This window comes from Pangasianodon hypophthalmus, chromosome 9, assembly GCF_027358585.1.
Source record: "Pangasianodon hypophthalmus isolate fPanHyp1 chromosome 9, fPanHyp1.pri, whole genome shotgun sequence".
Lineage (NCBI taxonomy): Eukaryota > Metazoa > Chordata > Actinopteri > Siluriformes > Pangasiidae > Pangasianodon > Pangasianodon hypophthalmus.
This window is the reverse complement of record NC_069718.1, coordinates 1,964,517-1,985,330: the sequence shown is the minus strand read 5'-3', so window position 1 is coordinate 1,985,330 and position 20,814 is coordinate 1,964,517. Positions and strand designations below refer to the sequence as shown.

The window sequence follows — 20,814 nt, the reverse complement described above, 5'->3', positions numbered from 1 at the left end:
GCCAGGAAGGCTGAGAAATTGAACACAATCTAAACACATCATCAAATGTTTTGAAATATGATGTAATTAATTTATCATTTTTACACTTCATCATGTGCCTTTTGAGTAAGTTGTGCTCCTAAAATCTCCAGTGATGTTTTATCTGCTACACTTCACTCGAGCGGACACTGAACAGGGAGGGTATGAAAGTCAGAAATGGAGATAATGTTATAAATATGACAAAAATAAAATTGTTATATTTCACACTCACACAATGATCCACTGCCAAGTAGAAGCAAAGTCTGCGAAGATGCGAACGCCCACGTCTCGGGCGTTAAAGCCACCCAGGAGGTCACTGAGAGAGAGAGAGAGAGAGAGAGAGAGAGAGAGAGAGAGAGAGAGACTGACTCTGTATGTATGTATGTGCTTTAATTCAACACTATTAGCTATTAGCTAACCCCAGAGAAAACCCTGTTCACTACTCAGCAACTACACACACTCAGCTCTACGTGCACTACAGCTTCATACACACTCACATACACACATGTACACACACTCACACACACACCCCAGACTCACTGTGTACTCTGTATGGCAAACACTACAGTGAAGCAAACTACAAGCTCTAGAAATCAGCACATGTGGTGGAACCTCCACCATCTAAAAGACGACCAAAGAGGAAGAAAAAAGGCTGAATCCAATTTACAGATATAAAGCCCTTGCTGTAAGTGTAAAACACATCAGGAGGTGATGAGATGCTGTGCATGCTAGTAACTTCTACATCCTGCTCATATCTCATCCAGAGTTCTTGTTTGTTGGTAGTTCTTTATCAATCCTCATCCTAAATTCTGCTCATTCCTCACTATTGGTTCTACTTCCTGTGCACTCATCCCTAATTCATTCCTCATTCCTCATTGCTGTTCATCATAAATTACTGTTCCTAGTTAGTGTTTTCTCTGGTACTAGGTTCTTGAGCACTTCTCATCCCGTGTTCCTGCGACTCCTGAGTCATTGCTGTTGATTCACAGTCCCCACGTTTTGTTCATTCAATTCCACTGTTCTGGTTCCTGGAGTAGTTCCTGTTCATTACTTATGTCGTGTTTTTACCTTCTCCATACTTCATTCCTCATCTGTAGTTCCTCTAACATCCTCATCCCTAGTCCCTAGTTCATTTCCTGTTTCTCTGACCGATTCCTCCAGAATTCTCCACTTCCTGTTCATTTCACATCCCCAGATGGGGTTTATTTCTTGTCCATTGATCCTGTTCATTTATTCATTCCTAATCCCTGGATCCTAATCATCCCTCAAACCTAGATCCTAATCATCCCTCATCTCTAGATCCTATTCGTCCCTCGACCTTAGATCCTAATCCTGCCTCGACCCTAGATCCTAATCATCCCTTGAACCTAGACCTTAATCATTCCTCATCCCTAGATCCTAATCATTCCTCATCCCTAGATCCTAATCATTCCTCATCCCTAGATCCTAATCATTCCTCATCTCTAGATCCTAATCATTCCTCATCCCTAGACCTTAATCATTCCTCATCCCTAGATCCTAATCGTCCCTCATCCCTAGATCCTAATCGTCCCTCATCCCTAGATCCTAATCCTCCCTCAACCCTAGATCCTAATCATTCCTCATCCCTAGATCCTAATCATTCCTCATCCCTAGATCCTAACCATCCTAAGCAGATCCTAATCATTCCTAATCCTTAGATCCTAATCTTCCCTCAACCCTAGATCCTAATCATTCCTCATCTCTAGATTTTCACCATACTAAGCAGCTCCTAATCATTCCTTATCCCTAGATCCTAATCGTCCCTCGACCCTAGAGCCTAATCATCCCTTGACCCTGGATCCTAATCATTCCTCATCCTTAGATCCCAATTTTTCCTTGACCCTAGATCCTTATCGTCCCTCGTCCATTGAGGTTTGTTCATGTTCTTTAGATTTTTTTCATTCCTCGTCACTAGTCCCTGTTCCTTAGGCTCTAATCATCCATAGTCAATTCATCCTAATCATTCCTTGTCTCTAGATCCTAATTAATCCTCCTCCCTATACACTGTTCATTCTTCATGTCTAAGTCCTAATTGTCCCTCATCACTAGATCCTAATCATTCCTCACCCGTTGATCTTGTTCTTTCTGAATACTTTTTCCTTACTTTCTGTTCAATTCCCAATCCTAGTTCCAGCTTGTCCACAGTTTCTCGATCCTGCACATTCTAGACTAGTTCCTAATCCCTGTTCATCCCTAGTCAGCATGTATCCATAATTGCTTAAGTCCTAGTTATTGTTGGTTTCTGGTTTTGACCTGAGCTTTTCTGCTTTGTAGGTCATGGACAACAATCATACAACCTACAAGTATTTCAAACACTTGAGAGATAACAGAATATTGCTTATGCCTGTATCGTAGATTTGCTGAGTGGACTTTACTTTACTTTGGATTGGAATCAGCTAGAACCAATTTCAGACACAGTTCGAGGAAGAGAGAAAACAAAAGGTGAATGAAAGTTGAAAAAAAATGCAGGAAGATTGAGTGGATTTGAAATGTATAAGCACACTCATGTTCACTCACGCTGAAAACCTTCCATCACTGCCAAGGAAAGAGAAATACACATTATGGCACATTGGTGCATGCGTGCATGTGTGTGAGGGTTTAAGTACATGTGTCTGGGTGCATGCAGTACAGGAAGCTACACTATATGGCCCAAAGTATGTGCACCCCTGACCATCACACCCATATGTGGTTCTTCCCCAAACTGTTACCACAAAGTTGGAAGCACACAATTGTACAGAATGTCTCTGCGTGCTGTAGCATTACAGTTTCCCTTCACTAGAACTAAGAGGCTCAAACCTGTTCCAGCATGACAATGCCCCTGTGCACAAAGCGAGCTCCATGAAGACATGGTGTGTGAAGGTTGGAGTGGAAGAACTCGAGTGTCCTGCACAGAGCCCTGACCTCAACCCCACTGAACACCTTTGGGATGAACTGGAACACAGACTGAACCCCAGACCTCCTCACTAACATCAGCGCCTGATCTCACTAATGCTCTTGTAGCTGAATGAACACAAATCCCCACAGCCACGCTCCAACATCTAGTGGAAAGCTTCCCAGAAGAGTGGAGCTCATTATAACAGCAAACACACGGGGAATAAATCTGGAATGAGATGTTCAACATGTACATATGGGTGTGATGGTCAGGGATGCACATACTTTTGGCCATATAGTGTATTTTAGTAGCCTCTGTATATGTGTGTACATTATATGTGGGAGTGCATGTGTGTGTGATGTTACCCTGTAGCATCCTTGATCATGTTCACAGTCTGATTGCTCGACATGCCGGGGAGACTGAAGTTAGAGGGGACGCTATTATACACTGGGCCTAAAGTGGGTAAACACCTTCCCAACACTACACACACACACACACACACAGAGTTGTGAAGCAGTGATGGTTAAATTCAGGATCATGCTAGAAACTCAGTCTCAAAGTACATAATTTCGCCAAACTCTCTCAGAGCACACTCTATAAGCACAAAAATCAGCTGAGGAATGAATCTGCCCCGTCCGCGTCCATCACGTGCCAATAGTAGCATACTGGCTCCAATTCTGATGCAGCAACATGGAGCAGATTTAAGGTCTTTTACAACTTTTACATTTATCCAGAGCAACTTACGTTTAATCTCATTTTTATACAACTGAGCAGTTGAAGGTGAAGGGCCTTGCTCAAGGGCCCAGCAGTGCAAGTGGTGCAGTGGTGATGTGATTTGAGCTTCTGATTAGTACTCCAACGTTTTAACCGCTGAGCTACTAACCCTTAGCTGGCACCCACAAACAATATGACGTAATTACAGAGCGACCATACACCATACAAAGGGTTTGCACATGGCAGCTGGACAAACACAGTGGAAAAACACTCTACACAGCTAAGCCTGTGATTGGTCATCACAAACAAGGAGTGCCCAAGCTGACTCATTCCAAGATGGATGAATTTGTCGAATGGCTGTCAGAGCAACACCATTATGTGCTTCCAACATCACCATGGTTTATTCTGTTGGCACTTTGCTGGAGTTTTCTTTCTGTAGTCGTGGAAACTCATGAGATTTTAACAGCACCATCTGCAGTACTGGAGCACTCGTACGCGACGGCCGAGATGAAAACGCAGAGAGTATGTGGGCCTGCACACTTCCAAGTGTATGCTGAGGCCTTTTAGATATAAAAGTACACTGACCTTGTAGCTTACTGTGGATATAACAGTTGACACTTGTAAGAAATGGCCTCCACACAATGCGAGATTTGCGACAGAGATGTTTTCAGTGAGTTATAGTGCATTATTTGGGGAATAATTTGCCATCTTGTGAGGCTCAAATGATGTGCTTCACAGCGTACTTATCATCAAGTGTCAAAATCATGAGCATACTAGTACTATGATATTTAATTTGGACGTAAGTGACGTTGATTTGCATATTTAAGTCAGAAATTAACAGCGGCAGATTAGCATTCCTCAGCCCTGTTTAAATCACAGATAATCAGTACACTCCTGGGCAAAAAAAAAAAAAAAGGGCCAAGCCCAAAATATTAAGCTTTTAATGATCATAACAACAAATCATTGGTCAGGAAATGAGCAAGAATTAAACAAATAGATAAAGGAGGTTAGTATGGGAGCTTTTCCCTATTTTTGGAAAAGTTTGTACACCCAGACGTGTTAGTTTGAATTTTACATCAAATATTTTAATCATTATCATGATTTTGTTTACAAGAAGACTATAGAAGTGAATTTCACTGTTTCTAGCTTTTCCCCAAACAGCAAAAGGAAACCATTCTCACTCATTTTCTCACCAATCATTTGTTGTTAAAACCATTAAAAGCTTCATATTTGCCATTTGGGGAGTGGCCCTTTTTTTTGCCCTGGAATATACTACTACAATAGAATGAGAATGAGGGACAGAAAGACATACTGAGAGAGAGAGAGAGAGAGAGAGAGAGAGAGAGACAGAGAGAGAGAGAGAGAGAGAGAGAGACGGACCTGAAGAGGTAGGTGTGTAGAAGAATGGACACAACTCCCTGTTAATGATCTCCGTTGCTGACTGAGTGAAATAAACAGAGAAATGATGGATGAATAAATGCAAATACATACAGAAATATGAAGTACACAAGTTATATTCATTTACAAACCATGAGTAAATTTAAAAAAAGCATGTTATTTAAGACAAAGACGTACAAGTGTGGTGCTGCTGAGGTTGAAGGACGGCACACACAGTTCCTGTTTAAAGTAAATTTTTAAATCTGAAGAGGAAGCAGTGTAGGCTGCAAGGTCCAGAGACCAGAAACTTGAGGGACACGATCGCACGCAGATCTGCAGCAGAAGGACAGAAGGCATAAACATCATCGATACACACACACACACACACACACACACAAAAATCCGTCTTTATCTGTATATGATCACCTGAGTGGTGGGACACTGGAGACCCTGAAGTGCGGCGGCCATGATGTTTGTCGCTGTGGCACATTTTAGGATATTAAAGTAAAACACGTTCGGCTTATCCCTGATAAAGAGAGTGATAGAGAGAGAGGGAGAGAGAGAGAGAGAGGGAGAGAGAGAGAGAGAGAGTGATAGAGAGAGAGCGAGAGAGAGAGGGAGAGAGAGAGAGAGTGATAGAGAGAGAGAGAGAGAGAGTGATAGAGAGAGAGAGTGATAGAGAGAGAGAGAGAGGTGAAAATATTATATAAAATGCAAAAAATAAGCACACAACTGTTGTGAAATTAGATAAACACTCAAATTTATAACACACCTAGATTATTAGTTTATACAACATTACATAAGTTATTGTGATATGTATTTGGAATTTGTGTGTGTGTGTGTGTGTGTGTGTGTGTGTATCTGCTCACTGATTGGGTGGGAGGCCACAGTACATGCCGGTGGAGTTGCGTGGGTAAAGCACGTGCCGTGGGTCGCCGTACAGCCACGCTGCAACACAAATTAACACAAATAATATTTATGTTTATTTATAATACACATTTTATGCATTTTTTTCATTATCTGTTTTTTTAGCTGCATGCTAATGACACACTGCACTAACAAGACACTTTACGCTAAATAATTTCTTCCAGAAAGAAAATAAACTCTCTCTCTCTCTCTGTGTGTGTTACAGTAAAATGCAGAGTTCCTGTTTTCCTATAACAGCACATCCACAAGTGTTTTATTCCCCTTATACCACAGCAATTTGCTAATAATAACGAACACCACACTGTGCTTTTTATCTGTTTCTAGTTACATTCAACAGAGCTGTGGTGTAAACATCATTATACAATCATTATCGAGAATTATGAAGTGTTCAATCGATTGTACTTGTGCTAATATGCATCTTAGCATTAGCGATTACATGAAAGAGAAGCAAAAATATATTCTAAAGTGTTTTAGAGAGAAAGAGAAAGATTGTACTAACAGAACTTTTCCCCAGAAAGCTAATGCTAAGTTTCTAAGTTGAGCTGTACTGTATGTTCCCATGCTAATATGCTAGCATATGATTTCATATCATTTCAATATTAGCACTAAAATCTTGACTAAACTTTCCCCATGTATTAGTGCATTATAAAGTAATATAAATATAGTATAGTGTTATAAAGTGATTAAAGGATGAATCAGCAAAAACAAGGAAGAATGCCAGTGCAAAGGCTAAGCGTTGTTGTCCAGATGAGTGCTAATATGCTAACGCTGAACTTCCATATTAGCAACAACATGGACGCATTTACAGACTGTTCAGCGTGTGTGTGTGTGTGTGTGTGTGTGTGTGTGTTGTATTTTAATGAATTTGATCTCATCTCAGTCGTTGTGTGTTCAACCCATAATCACACTCACAGGGAGTGAGTGTGTGTGTGTGTGTGTGTGTGTGTAGACTCTTGATAAACTAGTGTTGCTGTAGTGACATCACTGAGAGGCCATAATGCTTCCTGGTTCCTGATATAGTACGTGTGTGTGTGTGTGTGTGTGTGTGTGTGTGTGTGTGTGTGTGTGTGAGAGAGAGAGAGAGAGAGAGAGAGAGACACACCTGGTCCATTTGAATCTAGTAAGTGTTTGTTTACGCTCCTGACACACAGCTATACAACTATGCAGCTAGCTAGGTTAGCTACGCTAAACACTTTGCTATTAGCTTAGCTATGGTTGGAAACGTTATATAAAGCCAGCATTTCGCACCAACGCTACGTTAAGCCGAAGAGGTGAAAGGAAAGGTCACATGATTAAGTTCCACTTGTGAATTTCACTTAAGCTCGGCTCTTGTTGACCCAGGGAGAGGTTTGTTCTTTTCTAAACAAGGGCAGGACAACATGCTCTGCGCCGGCATTGTGTGTGTTCTTACCCAGAATTCCAACCACCATGTATCCGACGAGGACGAGCATGAAAAGGACACAGCAGATGATATCAGTGCAGCTCCTGGACAAAGATCATGCAAATTAGCTGTGCTTTTTGTTTTTCCTCCAGTACATACATCCATAAGCAGTTATGCGCACACACACACACACACACACTTGTACAAACCTGTTGTGAATGGGTCCATTAAACGTCGGGTCATATTGCGTCGGCTCTCCTGAAAGTCAAAAGTGGAGTTTTATTACAAACATGATAGCGATACTCATATTAGAACCACAGACAGGTTGAGTGCTAAATAAACCCCTAATCCAGGGTGCGTTTCCTGCAGCAGCTTTACGGTTCTATCTACATCACATCCATACACCATACTCATTTTATTTACGGCACAGAAAGCGAGGGTCAGTACGCTGAAGAGAATGACATCATGAGCTATTTAGGGCTCTAATACTTTCTTGTGATTTGTGGAAAAAATGAAAAAAGCCAGCAAAACCAATTTTTGGTATTTAACTTCTCACACCTCTACAACTGCTTGGACTATACAGCCTTAGGCACATGTAAAGAAATGCTGTAGAGCAAAGACGCCTTCAAAAATGATGAAATTAAATGTTTCTACATTAAAAAATCCTATAAAGAGCAGTAAACAGTAATAAATGAAACAAAGTCAGTATTTAATGTGACGATCCTTCACTTTAAATAAATAAAGCAGTATCTGAGGTGCAGTGTGTGCAGTTTTATAAGGAAATGAGCTGGAAGTGTTACTGAGCATCTTGCAGAAGCAGCCACAGTTCTTCTGGAGACTTTGACTGTCGACTCGCTTCTTATTTCTGCAGCGAAACCCAGCAGCCTTCATTATGTTTTTATCTGAAAAGTGTCTCTTATGGAATCTGCTGCTTTCTTTACTGACATACAAACATTTTTCTCTAACATTTCATTTTGTGCTGGAAAACTAATGTTTGGAATCTAAAATGTTTTTGTACTGAATCAGTAATGTAGAAGTCAGAAAATAAATATCTGTAACAAAGTTTGTACTAAAAAAAAAAGGGGGTGGGGGGTGCCAAGACTTTTGCACAGTAACGTACCTCTGGGCTAGCCTGCTAAATCGCTAACGTGATCGTGAGAAGATCTTTAAAGTGGCTGATCTGCCAAATAGCTGGATACCAGGCCAAGCACCTGGTCAGTGTGTAGAGCAGCAGGTTTGTTGTTTAGACAGAGTTTTATGTAACTTATATACATTTATGGCATAAATCACATTTAGAGCGACTTACATTAATCTCATTTATATCTCAGATATATACATATATATCTCACAACCTTCCAAACAGTAATCCAATGTTTTAACCACTGCGCTACCGCTTCCACATGTATTTAGGAGGTAAACAGTAACTTATCACCATCAGCTAGTTTGCTATCATGAAAGGATCATCAGATCTCAGTGCCTTCTGAAACTTATACCAATGTTAGCTCCATTATTCGAGTTGATGAAGTGATGGAACTGCTCTTAAAATGGTTCCACGACCAAACGGGGAACTGACGGAGGGGATGTAGACATGGGTCGTTTGAAAACAATGTCCTGTGGTGCACAAATCCACCCATAATTGGAGTATGTGGTTTGCTCTGTATTGGAAGGGGCAGAAGAAGGAGAAGAAGACTTTGTCACATATACATTACAACACAGTGAAATTCTTCTCTTCACATATTCCAGCTTGCTAGGAAGTAATAAAAGACATAATAAAAGCTTCTCTGCTAATAATTCTCAGGAAGTTTTATTAATTTATTATCAAATTATCACCCCTACAGTGAAGCATGGTGGAGGTAGCATCATGCTCTAGGTTGCTTCTCAGAGACAGGGATGAGGAAACTGGTCAGTGTTCATACGAAATACTGAAGAGTCTGAATATTTATAATGAGAGAGATTTCAGTTTTTGTTTTTTAATCAAAATCGCCACTACGGTTAAAAATGTTCAAAATGGCTTATTGACCAAGAACAGCACTACTGTACACGGCATAAACAAATTAGAGTTAAATTTATGGACACAGGACATGGTGCCTGATCTGTGACACAGCCACTACAGAACGTAGCACATGGGCCACGTGCGTTTCAGTGTGTCGATTTAACGATTTTTAACGTGTTTGCATTTCCACTTCGTTAAACCTGTTTAGCAAAAAAAAAAAAAAACTAGGCACAGGGATATGACGAGTCCTGATCCAGCACGTGTACACACCTGAGGCCTTTTGTGTCTCTTCAGTGGAACTCAGTTCATAAAAACAGATGTGTATCAGATGTATATTATTTAGTTTTTACTTCTAATTTGTCCAGGTTCTAATTTGATTTCACAAAATTTCAGTTCTATACAGAGTTGCCAGTTTACTGCACTTTATAAACACTCTTGAGCACTATATAAACCACTCCACGTTCCAACAGTCCGCTCTTCTCAGGACTTACTTTACAACCTGAAAACAATTGTTCCAGATATCATTTAAGGACTTTTCACACAAGGGGCAACAAACACTCGTCCCCTGTTCATTTTCATTTCCTCCATCAGGCTCTCAAGGCAATAACTGCGTTATCTTTAGTCAACATTTCCAGCTTGGCGAGCAAACTTGACACAGAAGCAGAAATGAGCATATAATGTGCTTAATCTTTCTCAAACGGTTATTAAACCACCATCAAGGATATAATACCAGCAGCTAGTTTGTGTGTGTGTGTGTGTGTGTGTGTGTGTGCTGTTCATATGCAGAATCTAAGAAAGCTATGATATACTGTGGTAGCTATTATCTAGCTATGTTACCTCAGGTGGAGAACTAACTGCCCGATTTAAAACCTCCGTCACATTTCTAAAGGACTTCACCAGCATGTTCATGTTTTTATTTAAGTGAAATGATGAAAATCTTTGTCGAAATTTTGTGTTTTTAATTTACTCACGGGGTTTATTTTCGACATGTAGCCTTTGAAAGAGCGCTAGCTGTGCTTAGCTGCTGTTACTATGGTTACCGTGAGAAAGACGCTTGCGAATAACATTGAACATTGATGCTGGGGTAAGTAGAGAGGAACAGAGCGATGCGTCACCTCCCACGCGAAAATCCCTTTATGATTAAGATATCCAGGTGAAATCGGCAGAGGCATCGCGACTGACCAGCACAGATTTGCACAGATCATACTTTCTGGAAATAATGTCACTATTCCTCTTAAATAGTGTGCAAAATTTCAGGCTTTTATCCGCATCGGTTTCTGAGATATAGAGGCTTTAAAAAGGGGCGTCGCCCTAATTTTACTGTAAAAACATGTGCTACAGAAAAAGGTACAATGTTCCATAAGTTATTACTTTTGAACTGTTCAAGCTAGATGCATGAAATTTTCAGGGATTGTAGTGTAGAATAAAATGTCTTTAACTTCTAAAACAGAAGCTCCACAGTTTTTTGCCACTTATTTACCACTTTATGGCCTGCAGAAAATTGTTTTTCATAATTTGTTGTGCTTTGGCCCTCTATATCTCTACACTAACGCACATCAGATCTTATAAATATTCATATTTATTACACATGTTACAGTTCTTTTTTAATAACTAGGTTCATGTCTGAAAGAACCCAAACTTTCATTTATGAACAATAAATTAAACATTTATCCTTTTTATATATATTTCATTGCCCATGTACGACAAGGTCTAAAATTAAAAGAATTATACCAGATGAAAGAGCATGTTTTCATTTTCATTAATAAATGCACAAAATGTGAAGTTGGAACTTGAATTAAACTATATTAAGGGATCAAATATGCCATGTTTTAGGGCATATACAGTTCTGTGCAAAAGTCTTAGGCACATGCAAAGAAATGCTGAAAAGTAAAGACGCCTTCAAAAATAATGAAATTAAATGTTTCTACATTTAAAAAATACTATAAATAACAGTAAACAGTAATAAATGAAACAAACTCAATATTTAACGTGATGATCCTTCGCTTTAAAAAGAAAAAGAGTAGTCTCAGGTACAGTTAATGTCTCTGTCTCTATTTTTATTTTCCTATATTTTTATATTTATGCTCATAGTTTTCATGGCTTTATAGTTTCTTTATATTTAAGCTTCTCATTTCATAACTTTCTCTTCTCTCTTTTACTTTCTTATCTCTCCTTATAATGTTTATCTTATTAATATTATTTTTACTTCTTGTATTTTACTGTTATTACTAAGCAACAGTACAGTAGACACATTCCTTGTACATGTAAACACACGGTACTCTGCAATAAAGGTGATTCTGGTTCTGATTCTGGTTCTGATTCTGGTGCAGTGTGTGCAGTTTTATAAGGAAATGAGCTGGAAGTGTTACTGAGCATCTTGCAGAAGCAGCCACAGTTCTTCTGGAGACTTTGACTGTCGACTCGCTTCTTATTTCTGCAGCGAAACCCAGCAGCCTTCATTATGTTTTTATCTGAAAAGTGTCTCTTATGGAATCTGCTGCTTTCTTTACTGACATACAAACATTTTTCTGTAACGTTTCATTTTGTGCTGGAAAACTAATGTTTGGAATCGAAAATGTTTTTGCACTGAATCAGTCAGAAAATAAACATCTATAACAAAGTTTGTAGTAAAGAAAATAGGGTGCCAAGACTTTTGCACAGTACTGTATATAAATATACATATGATTTTAGGTGGCTTTAACCATATACATGTTCAGTAAAGGTTTCTGAGGTTTTAACAGACACACTAATTCCAACAGATTCCCTTTTAAAACCGTACGTATGATTTAATCCAATTTAACGTTAAAAAAATGGAGGTTTAAGATGGATAACGACTTTTATATAAAAGTTTCTGTCTTATAGGTCAGTTTCGTTATAAGGAAGTGTGTTGATATCTAATACGGTTACAGTAAGGAAGCTGTTTGAGACGACATCACGTCATCATGATCCCAGGGTAAAGACATACTTTAACAGTCAGTAAGTTTGGGATGGGAAAAGGTATTGTTCAGGAAAACAGAGTGAGTGGATTCTGTCACCACACAAATATTTCATTTCTTGTGAAATAAAATAGCACAGCACTGTTGAATTCTGGATTGTGATTGGTCAGAAGGTGTTGATTAATTCTCTATAACAGCAGCTCTGACAGTAGTGCAGGAGCACATCACAGGTTTATATTAATGTGTGTTTTTAATAATAATATTAAAATGATTCTATAGGAACAGCTCTTTCACAGGGACTTGTATGGTGAAGTTTTCTGTAAGGAGACGTTTATGGAAGGAGTCTCCAGTGTCAGCACTATGAAGTAAAAGTCAGAGGTAAAGCTGTAACTAAGTGTTCAGACATCTTCAGGACAGACGAGTTCATGCTTTGAGTTTTCTCAGTAACATGAAAAACTGTTATTTTTTTTTTTGTCTAATTAAATTCAAGAGAGAAAAAGAGAGACTGTTTAAAGCTGCTATAACGTAACATTTATAACTTCGGATGTCCAACAAGATTAAATGTGCAAATAAACAGCTAAAAATACACGTTCTTCAGTAATTAATTGTACTCGTTGGCAAACTGATGTGGTGTATGTGAAATAAAACACTTGGGAACGTGCAGTTAGAGGAAAATAATCAGCTTCAGGGTGGTAACAGTAATTCAGTTCATCTGGATGATTTTCCTGTAACAGCACCATCCCAGGATTGTAAAAAACATTCAATATGGACATGACTCAATGTCCTTGTGCAGTTTTCTTTCCCCAATTAATGTATGTGTAATCCCTCAGGAATGAAGCTTCTGATGTTAAAGCTCCTGCTAATAACACGGGCGTGTTCACACCGAGCGCCGGGGGACGGACCTCTGAGGGAGCGGACGCTTCGTTACCTGGCAGCTCTGATGCTTTAGTTGGCATGCAACACACAAACACACACATGTCGAGCTAATAAGGCAACACACACACGCACACACACACACACTGTGATGGACAGACAAACGAAAGCTTATTTTTCTAACATATAAAAGCACATACACACGTAATCCAACAGTGTGAATGGTGAGTAAACAACATTTACAGAACATTTCCACATTCACCAGGTCATGATTTTCACCACATTCTGGACCAAAGACATCCTGTAAACAGTTCTGATGGTCAGTTCTGATGGTCACTTCCGAGTAAGAGATTTAACTGCTCATTTAATTGAACTAAATTATGGCTTGGCTCTTTGTTCCGCACCCACAAACAGACAATGACGCACCTTCTGTTCCTAAATATCTCTGCTCTCTGTCCCATGTTCATATCCATGATGAACTGTACAGACAGAAACACAGTGTTTTATTCTGATGAGCAAGCTAGCTCTTTCTGCTCAGCTAACATACTTCAATAACAGCTCCTTGTTTGTAATGCTAGGTAACTTTCTCAAACATTTTCTTATCTCTTTTGAGATCTTTCTCTTTTTTATTTTTTGCCCGTCTGTTTATGGCTTAGTTAAATTATGTTTGTTTCCTGGTTGCTCTTTGCTTGCTGTTTTGAGGTCAATGGTCACTCTGTAAAAATGTTCATTGTCTAATGACGAAAGATGACAGATGTAGAGAGAGCGACAGAGAGAGAGAGAGAGAGAGAGCGACAGAGAGAGAGAGAGAGAGAGAGAGAGAGAGAGAGAGAGACAGAACAGAGGGGGGAGGAAGTGAACTTCAGCATTTGAATCTGATTTGAATTCAGCAGCGAAGGGAAACAAGCCTGATGCAAAAACGTTCAGCATCCCGTGCGTCTGTGTTCTTCAATAACTCACACAATCAGTTTATCTCAAAGCCACACAAATCACACTGACTACAAATGCTCTGTTTAAGTCTTCTTCCTGCTCCAGAACCTGCTCCACAGACCAGACAGGATTCCTATCCTGTATTTCCTCCTTCATCAGTTCCTGATTTGTGACATTAGATGACAAGCCCTATGGATTGGCTCATGACTTGATCCTAACAAAAAATTAGTCACTTTTAAGGGTGTGGTGTGACCATGGCTGTGGTCTAAGTCACTGGTTTAAATACACTGTGTTTGGATAAATGTTGAGGCTCTAGACTGCATTGCAGATGGATCTGACTAGAGATTACATGAAACTAAACACCTTCTAGAGCACCAGCAAATTCCAAACACATTCCAAAGCTCTTTCAAATCCCAAACACAATGTAGAGAATCTCCAATTCCCAAACACAATGTAGAGCTTCTCCAAATCCCAAACAAAATGTAGAGAATCTCCAAATCCCAAACACAATGTAGAGCTTCTCCAAATCCCAAACACAATGTAGAGCTTCTCCAAATCCCAAACACAATGTAGAGCTTCTCCAAATCCCAAACAAAATGTAGAGAATCTCCAAATCCCAAACACAATGTAGAGCTTCTCCAAATCCCAAACACAATGTAGAGCTTCTCCAAATCCCAAACACAATGTAGAGCTTCTCCAAATCCCAAACAAAATGTAGAGAATCTCCAAATCCCAAACACAATGTAGGGCTTCTCCAAATCCCAGTCACAATGTAGAGAATCTCCAAATCCCAAACACATTCCAAAGCTCTTTCAATTCCCAAACAAATGTAGAGAATCTCCAAATCCAAAACACAATGTAGAGAATCTCCAAATCCCAAACACAATGTAGAGAATCTCCAAATCCCAAACACATTCCAAAGCTCTTTCAATTCCCAAACAAATGTAGAGAATCTCCAAATCCCAGACACAATGTAGAGAATCTCCAAATCCCAAACACAATGTAGAGAATCTCCAAATCCCAAACACAATGTAGAGAATCTCCAAATCCCAAACACAATGTAGAGAATCTCCAAATCCCAAACACAATGTAGAGAATCTCCAAATCCCAAACACAGTGTAGAGAATCTCCAAATTCCAAACCCAATCTAGAGCTCCTCCAAATCTCAAACACAGTCCAGAGCCCCATGAAAGCCGAAACACAGACTACAGCACCAGAAAATCTTAAACACAGTCTAGAGCCTCATCGAGGCCAAACACAATCCAGAGCCCAATCAAGACACAAACACCAGTAAGTCCCACACATTATATAAAGAATGAATCCCAAACGTAGAGTAGAGAGACCCAATGCATCCTAAACACAGAACCTAGAACCACAATGTCTCCCAAACAAACTCCAGACCCTCAGCACTCTCCAAACACAGACTCTAGAGAGCTAACATGTTTTCAGTCGGGTTGAGATGTGTTCAACGTTCAAATTTTCTTTTTAAATTTGAGCTAAATCTAAGAGTCTAACAGGCAATGGTAGCTTAAGACAAACTAATTAGCCTCATGGTTACTTACTTGCTAAAAATGATACTTTTCTGGCATTTAAAATTTTATAAATACAAATTAAATTTAGTGATTCTAGATGCAAAATTGTGGGCTGTTATAGTTTCTAGTTACGTGAAGTAGAATTATTTATATTTGCAGTCAATCTAACCCAGAGTTTAACAAGTGTGTGATGAAGTTCCCTTTAAAGAAGCCATGAAGCACTCTCTGTGATTTAGACTCAAGATTAGAGAGAGTTCTTCTGAGAAATTTCACAAAACACAGCCATCGGGGTATTTCACTGTACTGCCTCTCTGAAGAACCTGTTCCACTGGCAGAGAACAGATCACATTACACTGAGCAACCGATCAGAGAACGGAGAGAGCGAGAGAGGGAGAGAGGGAGAGAGGGAGAGAGATGTGACAGAGACAGTAGAGTGAGAAAGAGACTGACAGATACAGAGAGAAAACAAATAAAAATAAAATAAGAATAAAAAACTAAGTAAAAAAATACATTACACACACATATACATACATACATATATATATACATACATACATACATACATTATATATATATATATATATATATATATATATATATATATATATATATATATATATATTATATATATATATATATATATATATATATATATATATATGTATGTATGTATGTATATATATATATATATATATATATGTGTGTGTGTGTGTGTGTGTGTGATTTTACTTACTCTTTTTTTTATTATATAAGAAAAACAATAGCACCATGTGTTTGTATTTCAGATTGTTGATGCTGAGTGATGTTATACATTTTTGTAACACTTTGGAGCAACAGAAATAAATAATATTAGAATAATGAAAGAAAAAAGAAAGTGATAAAAGAAAGTACTGTCTTGTATATAAATGTGTGTTTGTTCTCTATGGAACAGGGAGTGTAATGTTTGCCTGTGTGTGTGTTTACTCCTCCAAAATTGACAAAATAGCGGTTAACTAGCGAGTCATATGAGTAATATGATCTCCACTGTCTCAAACAGACAGCACAACGCCGCCTTTAACCTCGGAACGCCGCCTTGAACCTCGGAACGCCGCCTTGAACCTCGGAACGCCGCCTTGAACCTCGGAACGCCGCCTTGAACCTCGGAACGCCACCTTGAACCTCGGAACACGGGCTTTAACGCTGTTGATTAGCTGCATCACTGCAACCCTTTAATACTCAAAGGCTTAGGGTTTGGAGTGTTTCTGGATGTGTTTGGATCTCTTGCCTCTGGTTTTGAGTATCACAGAGTATCACAGACACGATGTTTCATGATGTTTCAAGATGTTTTATGATGATCAGTTCTAATACCCACAATACCTGTTAGCTTTGTGTGTAATTATTTTTTAAGCCTTTAGATTAGAAACACTATTACTAATGGATTTAAAATAATCTATATTTGTATCTGACTCACAGTTTTCATGAATCCATAGTGGAATCTTGACCACAATTATGTCTGATTAATAATATAAATCTCTAGCGGCCTAGTTAATGTCCGATTAGTCTTAGGAAACACTCCTGTGTTGTTTAATGCTCGACATTTGATAGACTTATCTAATACCTGACCTCACTCTGTTAAACTCTAATCTTATGAAACACAGACGCAGCATTTCCATGTAGGATGTGGCATTTAGTTTTGTTTGCAAATCTAACATCTGTTTTTGTCGTTTAATATCCGAGCTCAGTGTTATCCCACACAGCTGCTGAATTCTGGACTGTGATTGGGCAGAAGGTGTTGATTAATTCTCTATAACAGCAGCTCTAACAGAAGTGCAGCTGCAAATCACACGGTTATATAAATGCGCTCATTCTAATACGTTAACGTTTCCATAGTAACAACTCATTCACAGGGACGTGTACACTGGATGCTTAAAAAAAAACTTGTAACTGTTGATATGTTGACGTTTTCTGTAAAGAGTTGTTTATTTAACATTTGGAAGGAGTCTCCAGTGTCAGAGGCAGAGCTATAACTTTAGGTTTTGTGAAATCTTCAGGACAGAGGAGTTTACACTGCGCACTTTCTTGTTAACATGACAAGCCGAGTTTTTTTTTTTTACTTTGAGGGGCATGATGCAGTGAGAACAGGAACTAACATCTTTCACTGATGTTCCACAACATTAAATATAACTCTAAACCGATAAAATGTGTGACATATCCATCACACCACCCCATCATGTTTTATTCCTTACACAACACACACTAGCACACTCACACGCTCCACTTAACCTCATGAAATACGGGTTAATGATTTAGTGAAGTCACTACTACCTCCACGCTTCTACTTTTAACTGATTAAGATTTTGACTCAGTTCACAACTCATGACAGAATGTTGATGTTTGTCACTACGCTGGAACACATAAGAAGTTACATTAGCGGCCGGTGCTAAGTGTAATTACAGTCACGTATGTGGAGTCATTTTGCAGTAATTTACCAACACATCTGAGGGAAATATTGACGCTCCTGCTTCACTGTACTGACTCTTTACACTCTCTATATAAGACTTAATTGCTGTGTTCTAACTAGATAAATTTCGGAGATCTTTTTTTTTTTGGTGTCCATACAGTATTTCCCAGCTTCCTAGCAGCACTTGACCTCTCGACCTTACCCATTTGGTCAATCTGAATGTGCCATTAACCTCATAATTCATCTACATTGCTCTGAAATATGAGACTCTATGAAGTATGCAAAATATGAGAATGGCTATATCTGATATAGAGGACACACACATACACACACACACACACACACACACAAAGCAATGCTGTCCTGTACTCAAACTCACTATGGGCTATTGTTAAAAGCCACAGCAGTCTAAAGGTTGAGGCCTGAGTCAGAATGAGAAAAGGTTCCTGTGGTTAATAATCAAAAACACTGCACTAAATTCCTTTGCTCTAAACACTCTCCTAGTGCATGCACACACACACACACATACATACACACACATACACACACACACACACACACACACACACACACACACACACACACACGGCATGTAGTTATCACACTGAAAATGTATTTTTCATGCCTGCGGTTATGGTTGGATACTGAATTGTTTGGGTCTTGAGGTTTTTTTTGTCAGTACAGTATTTCCCTTCTTTCCTGCCCTCTATGTAATGGTTTTAAACACATTTTCCCCTGGAGAGCCATTTATTCTGCACTTGGTTTAACACGAAATCCTGACTGTAGCTCACATGCTGGTTTCATTTACTGCTGTTTTAACATTTGAAGTGTGAAACAGGTTATAACCTCTTCTCTGTCAAATAATGGTATTATGTCACACTTAAAACCATACAGAAAAAAAACTAAATATTCTGTCTCACTTTACTGCTACCAACCGTAAAACCCAAAACCTACCAAACACAGAGTCCAGAAACCCAACACCTACCAAACACAGAGTCCAGAAACCCAACACCTACCAAACACAGAGTACAGAAACCCCACGCCTACCAGAGTCTAGAAACCCAACATCTACCAACGGCAGAGTCCAGAAACCCAACACCTACCAAACGCAGAGTCTAGAAACTCGACGCCTACCAACCGCAGAGTCTAGAAACCCAACACCTACCAAACACAGAGTAGAGAAACCCCACGCCTATCAGAGTCTAGAAACCCAACATCTACCAAACGCAGAGTAGAGAAACCCCACGCCTATCAGAGTCTAGAAACCCAAATCCTTCCAAACAGAGTCTAGAAACCCGACGCCTAACAAAGGCAGAGTCTAGAAACATGATGCCTACCAAACAGTCTGGAAACGCCAAAAACTACCAAACGCAGAGTCTAGAAACCCAACACCTACCAAATGCAGAAGCTAGAAATCTAATGCCACAGCAGTCTAGAAATGCAATGCTAACCAAAGATACAGTCTAGAAACCCGGTGCCTACCAAACACAAAAACTAGCAACTCAACATCAGCCAAACACAGTTTAAAAAAGATAAACTACTGTAAGATTGATCTATAATAACTATTCTTCTGTTGGGAAAAATAAGGAAGCTAAGACAGTTACTGTGATATTACACTAGGGGAAAGTTGAAAAACACCCTGTCTTAAGCACTAAGCACAAAGTCCTCCAGTTCCTGTGTTTTTTATTTTTTTTTATAGCTCTTTCACTGGCCTTCACACTTCCTTCTGATTTTACTTGATCTGTTTATGGCTGATTTCTACACAATGCTGTAAACCTCTGAATGATTACAGGCACCATTTCCATTACAGGAAGTAGACACTGCATAAGTAAAAAGGAGATTTTGGACTTGACCTATGTTATAAGAATAGGGTAGTGATGTCATCATTGTAGGACTGATCTAATGAGCCGCGTCAGCGAGAGCAGCAGTTCCATAAAAACTGCTTATTATCAATTAAATAAACGTGTCACAATATCACACTATCTACTTCCTGCCTCTGTGGACTACAGATACTGTATCTATGGTCCAGTAGGGTTCGAGTGATGATTAACGTGTCCTACTTATCTCATTCACCAGCACTGTTTTCATATTTACTAATGTTAATCTGCAAGACTGGGATACTACCTTAAAAAAAGTAGAATTGTTTACTTTTTCCCTCATAAAAGGAGAATTATAAGGAGTATAAAATAAAGGCTTTTTACACCCTGTATAGTGCTCTATATTATTATTATTATTATTATTATTATTATTATAAAATAATAGCTAGAATACAGTATTTAGTGCACTAGATCAGATATGAAATGGTGGATTCTACACCAGAGATTAGGTATTAAATGAATTCTACTCTTCTTATGTGTTGAATAAATGAGCCATTTAATCTTCAGTTCCTTATTCACTATTGTACAAGAGCACTGTAGTGTATTTAACAGCTTTTACACCCTTTCTAGTGCACAAATAAGGAGATTCACTTCCTTACTCACTATATAATGGCACTATGCAGTATATATAATAATAACTTCTACACATTATGTAGCACATTATATATTAGGTATGAAACACCCTATCTAGTGGCCAATATTGGATATAATAATGGCTAGTAAACAATAATAAGTTCACTAGATCTGGTATAAAACAAGTGATTCTACACTCTAGATCAGGTATTTGATTTATTCTACTCCTTTTCTAGTGCACTATGTGACAAAATAACACCCTGTTTTATGTTCACTATACTCTTACTCACTATATAAGTACGCTGCGTAGTGTCTATAATCACTTATACACACTATCTAGTGCATTAAAT

General features: G+C 38.8%; 1 protein-coding gene across 2 annotated transcripts in view; it reads right to left on the bottom strand.

Annotated features, from left to right (window-relative positions):
• slc44a4 (solute carrier family 44 member 4) overlaps positions 1–20,814 on the bottom strand; it is a 34,478-nt gene that overhangs the window by 13,102 nt on the left and 562 nt on the right. The window contains exons 2-10 of one of the 2 annotated variants that reach the window (XM_053236706.1): positions 7,520–7,568; positions 7,341–7,414; positions 5,872–5,950; positions 5,429–5,528; positions 5,201–5,335; positions 5,006–5,066; positions 3,277–3,391; positions 2,557–2,574; positions 251–334 (exon numbers count right to left, since the gene is read on the bottom strand). In XM_053236706.1, coding sequence (XP_053092681.1) covers positions 251–334; positions 2,557–2,574; positions 3,277–3,391; positions 5,006–5,066; positions 5,201–5,335; positions 5,429–5,528; positions 5,872–5,950; positions 7,341–7,414; positions 7,520–7,568 — 715 coding nt within the window. The remainder of the gene's footprint in view (positions 1–250; positions 335–2,556; positions 2,575–3,276; positions 3,392–5,005; positions 5,067–5,200; positions 5,336–5,428; positions 5,529–5,871; positions 5,951–7,340; positions 7,415–7,519; positions 7,569–20,814) is intronic. The other variant, XM_053236707.1, reaches the window with a different exon arrangement.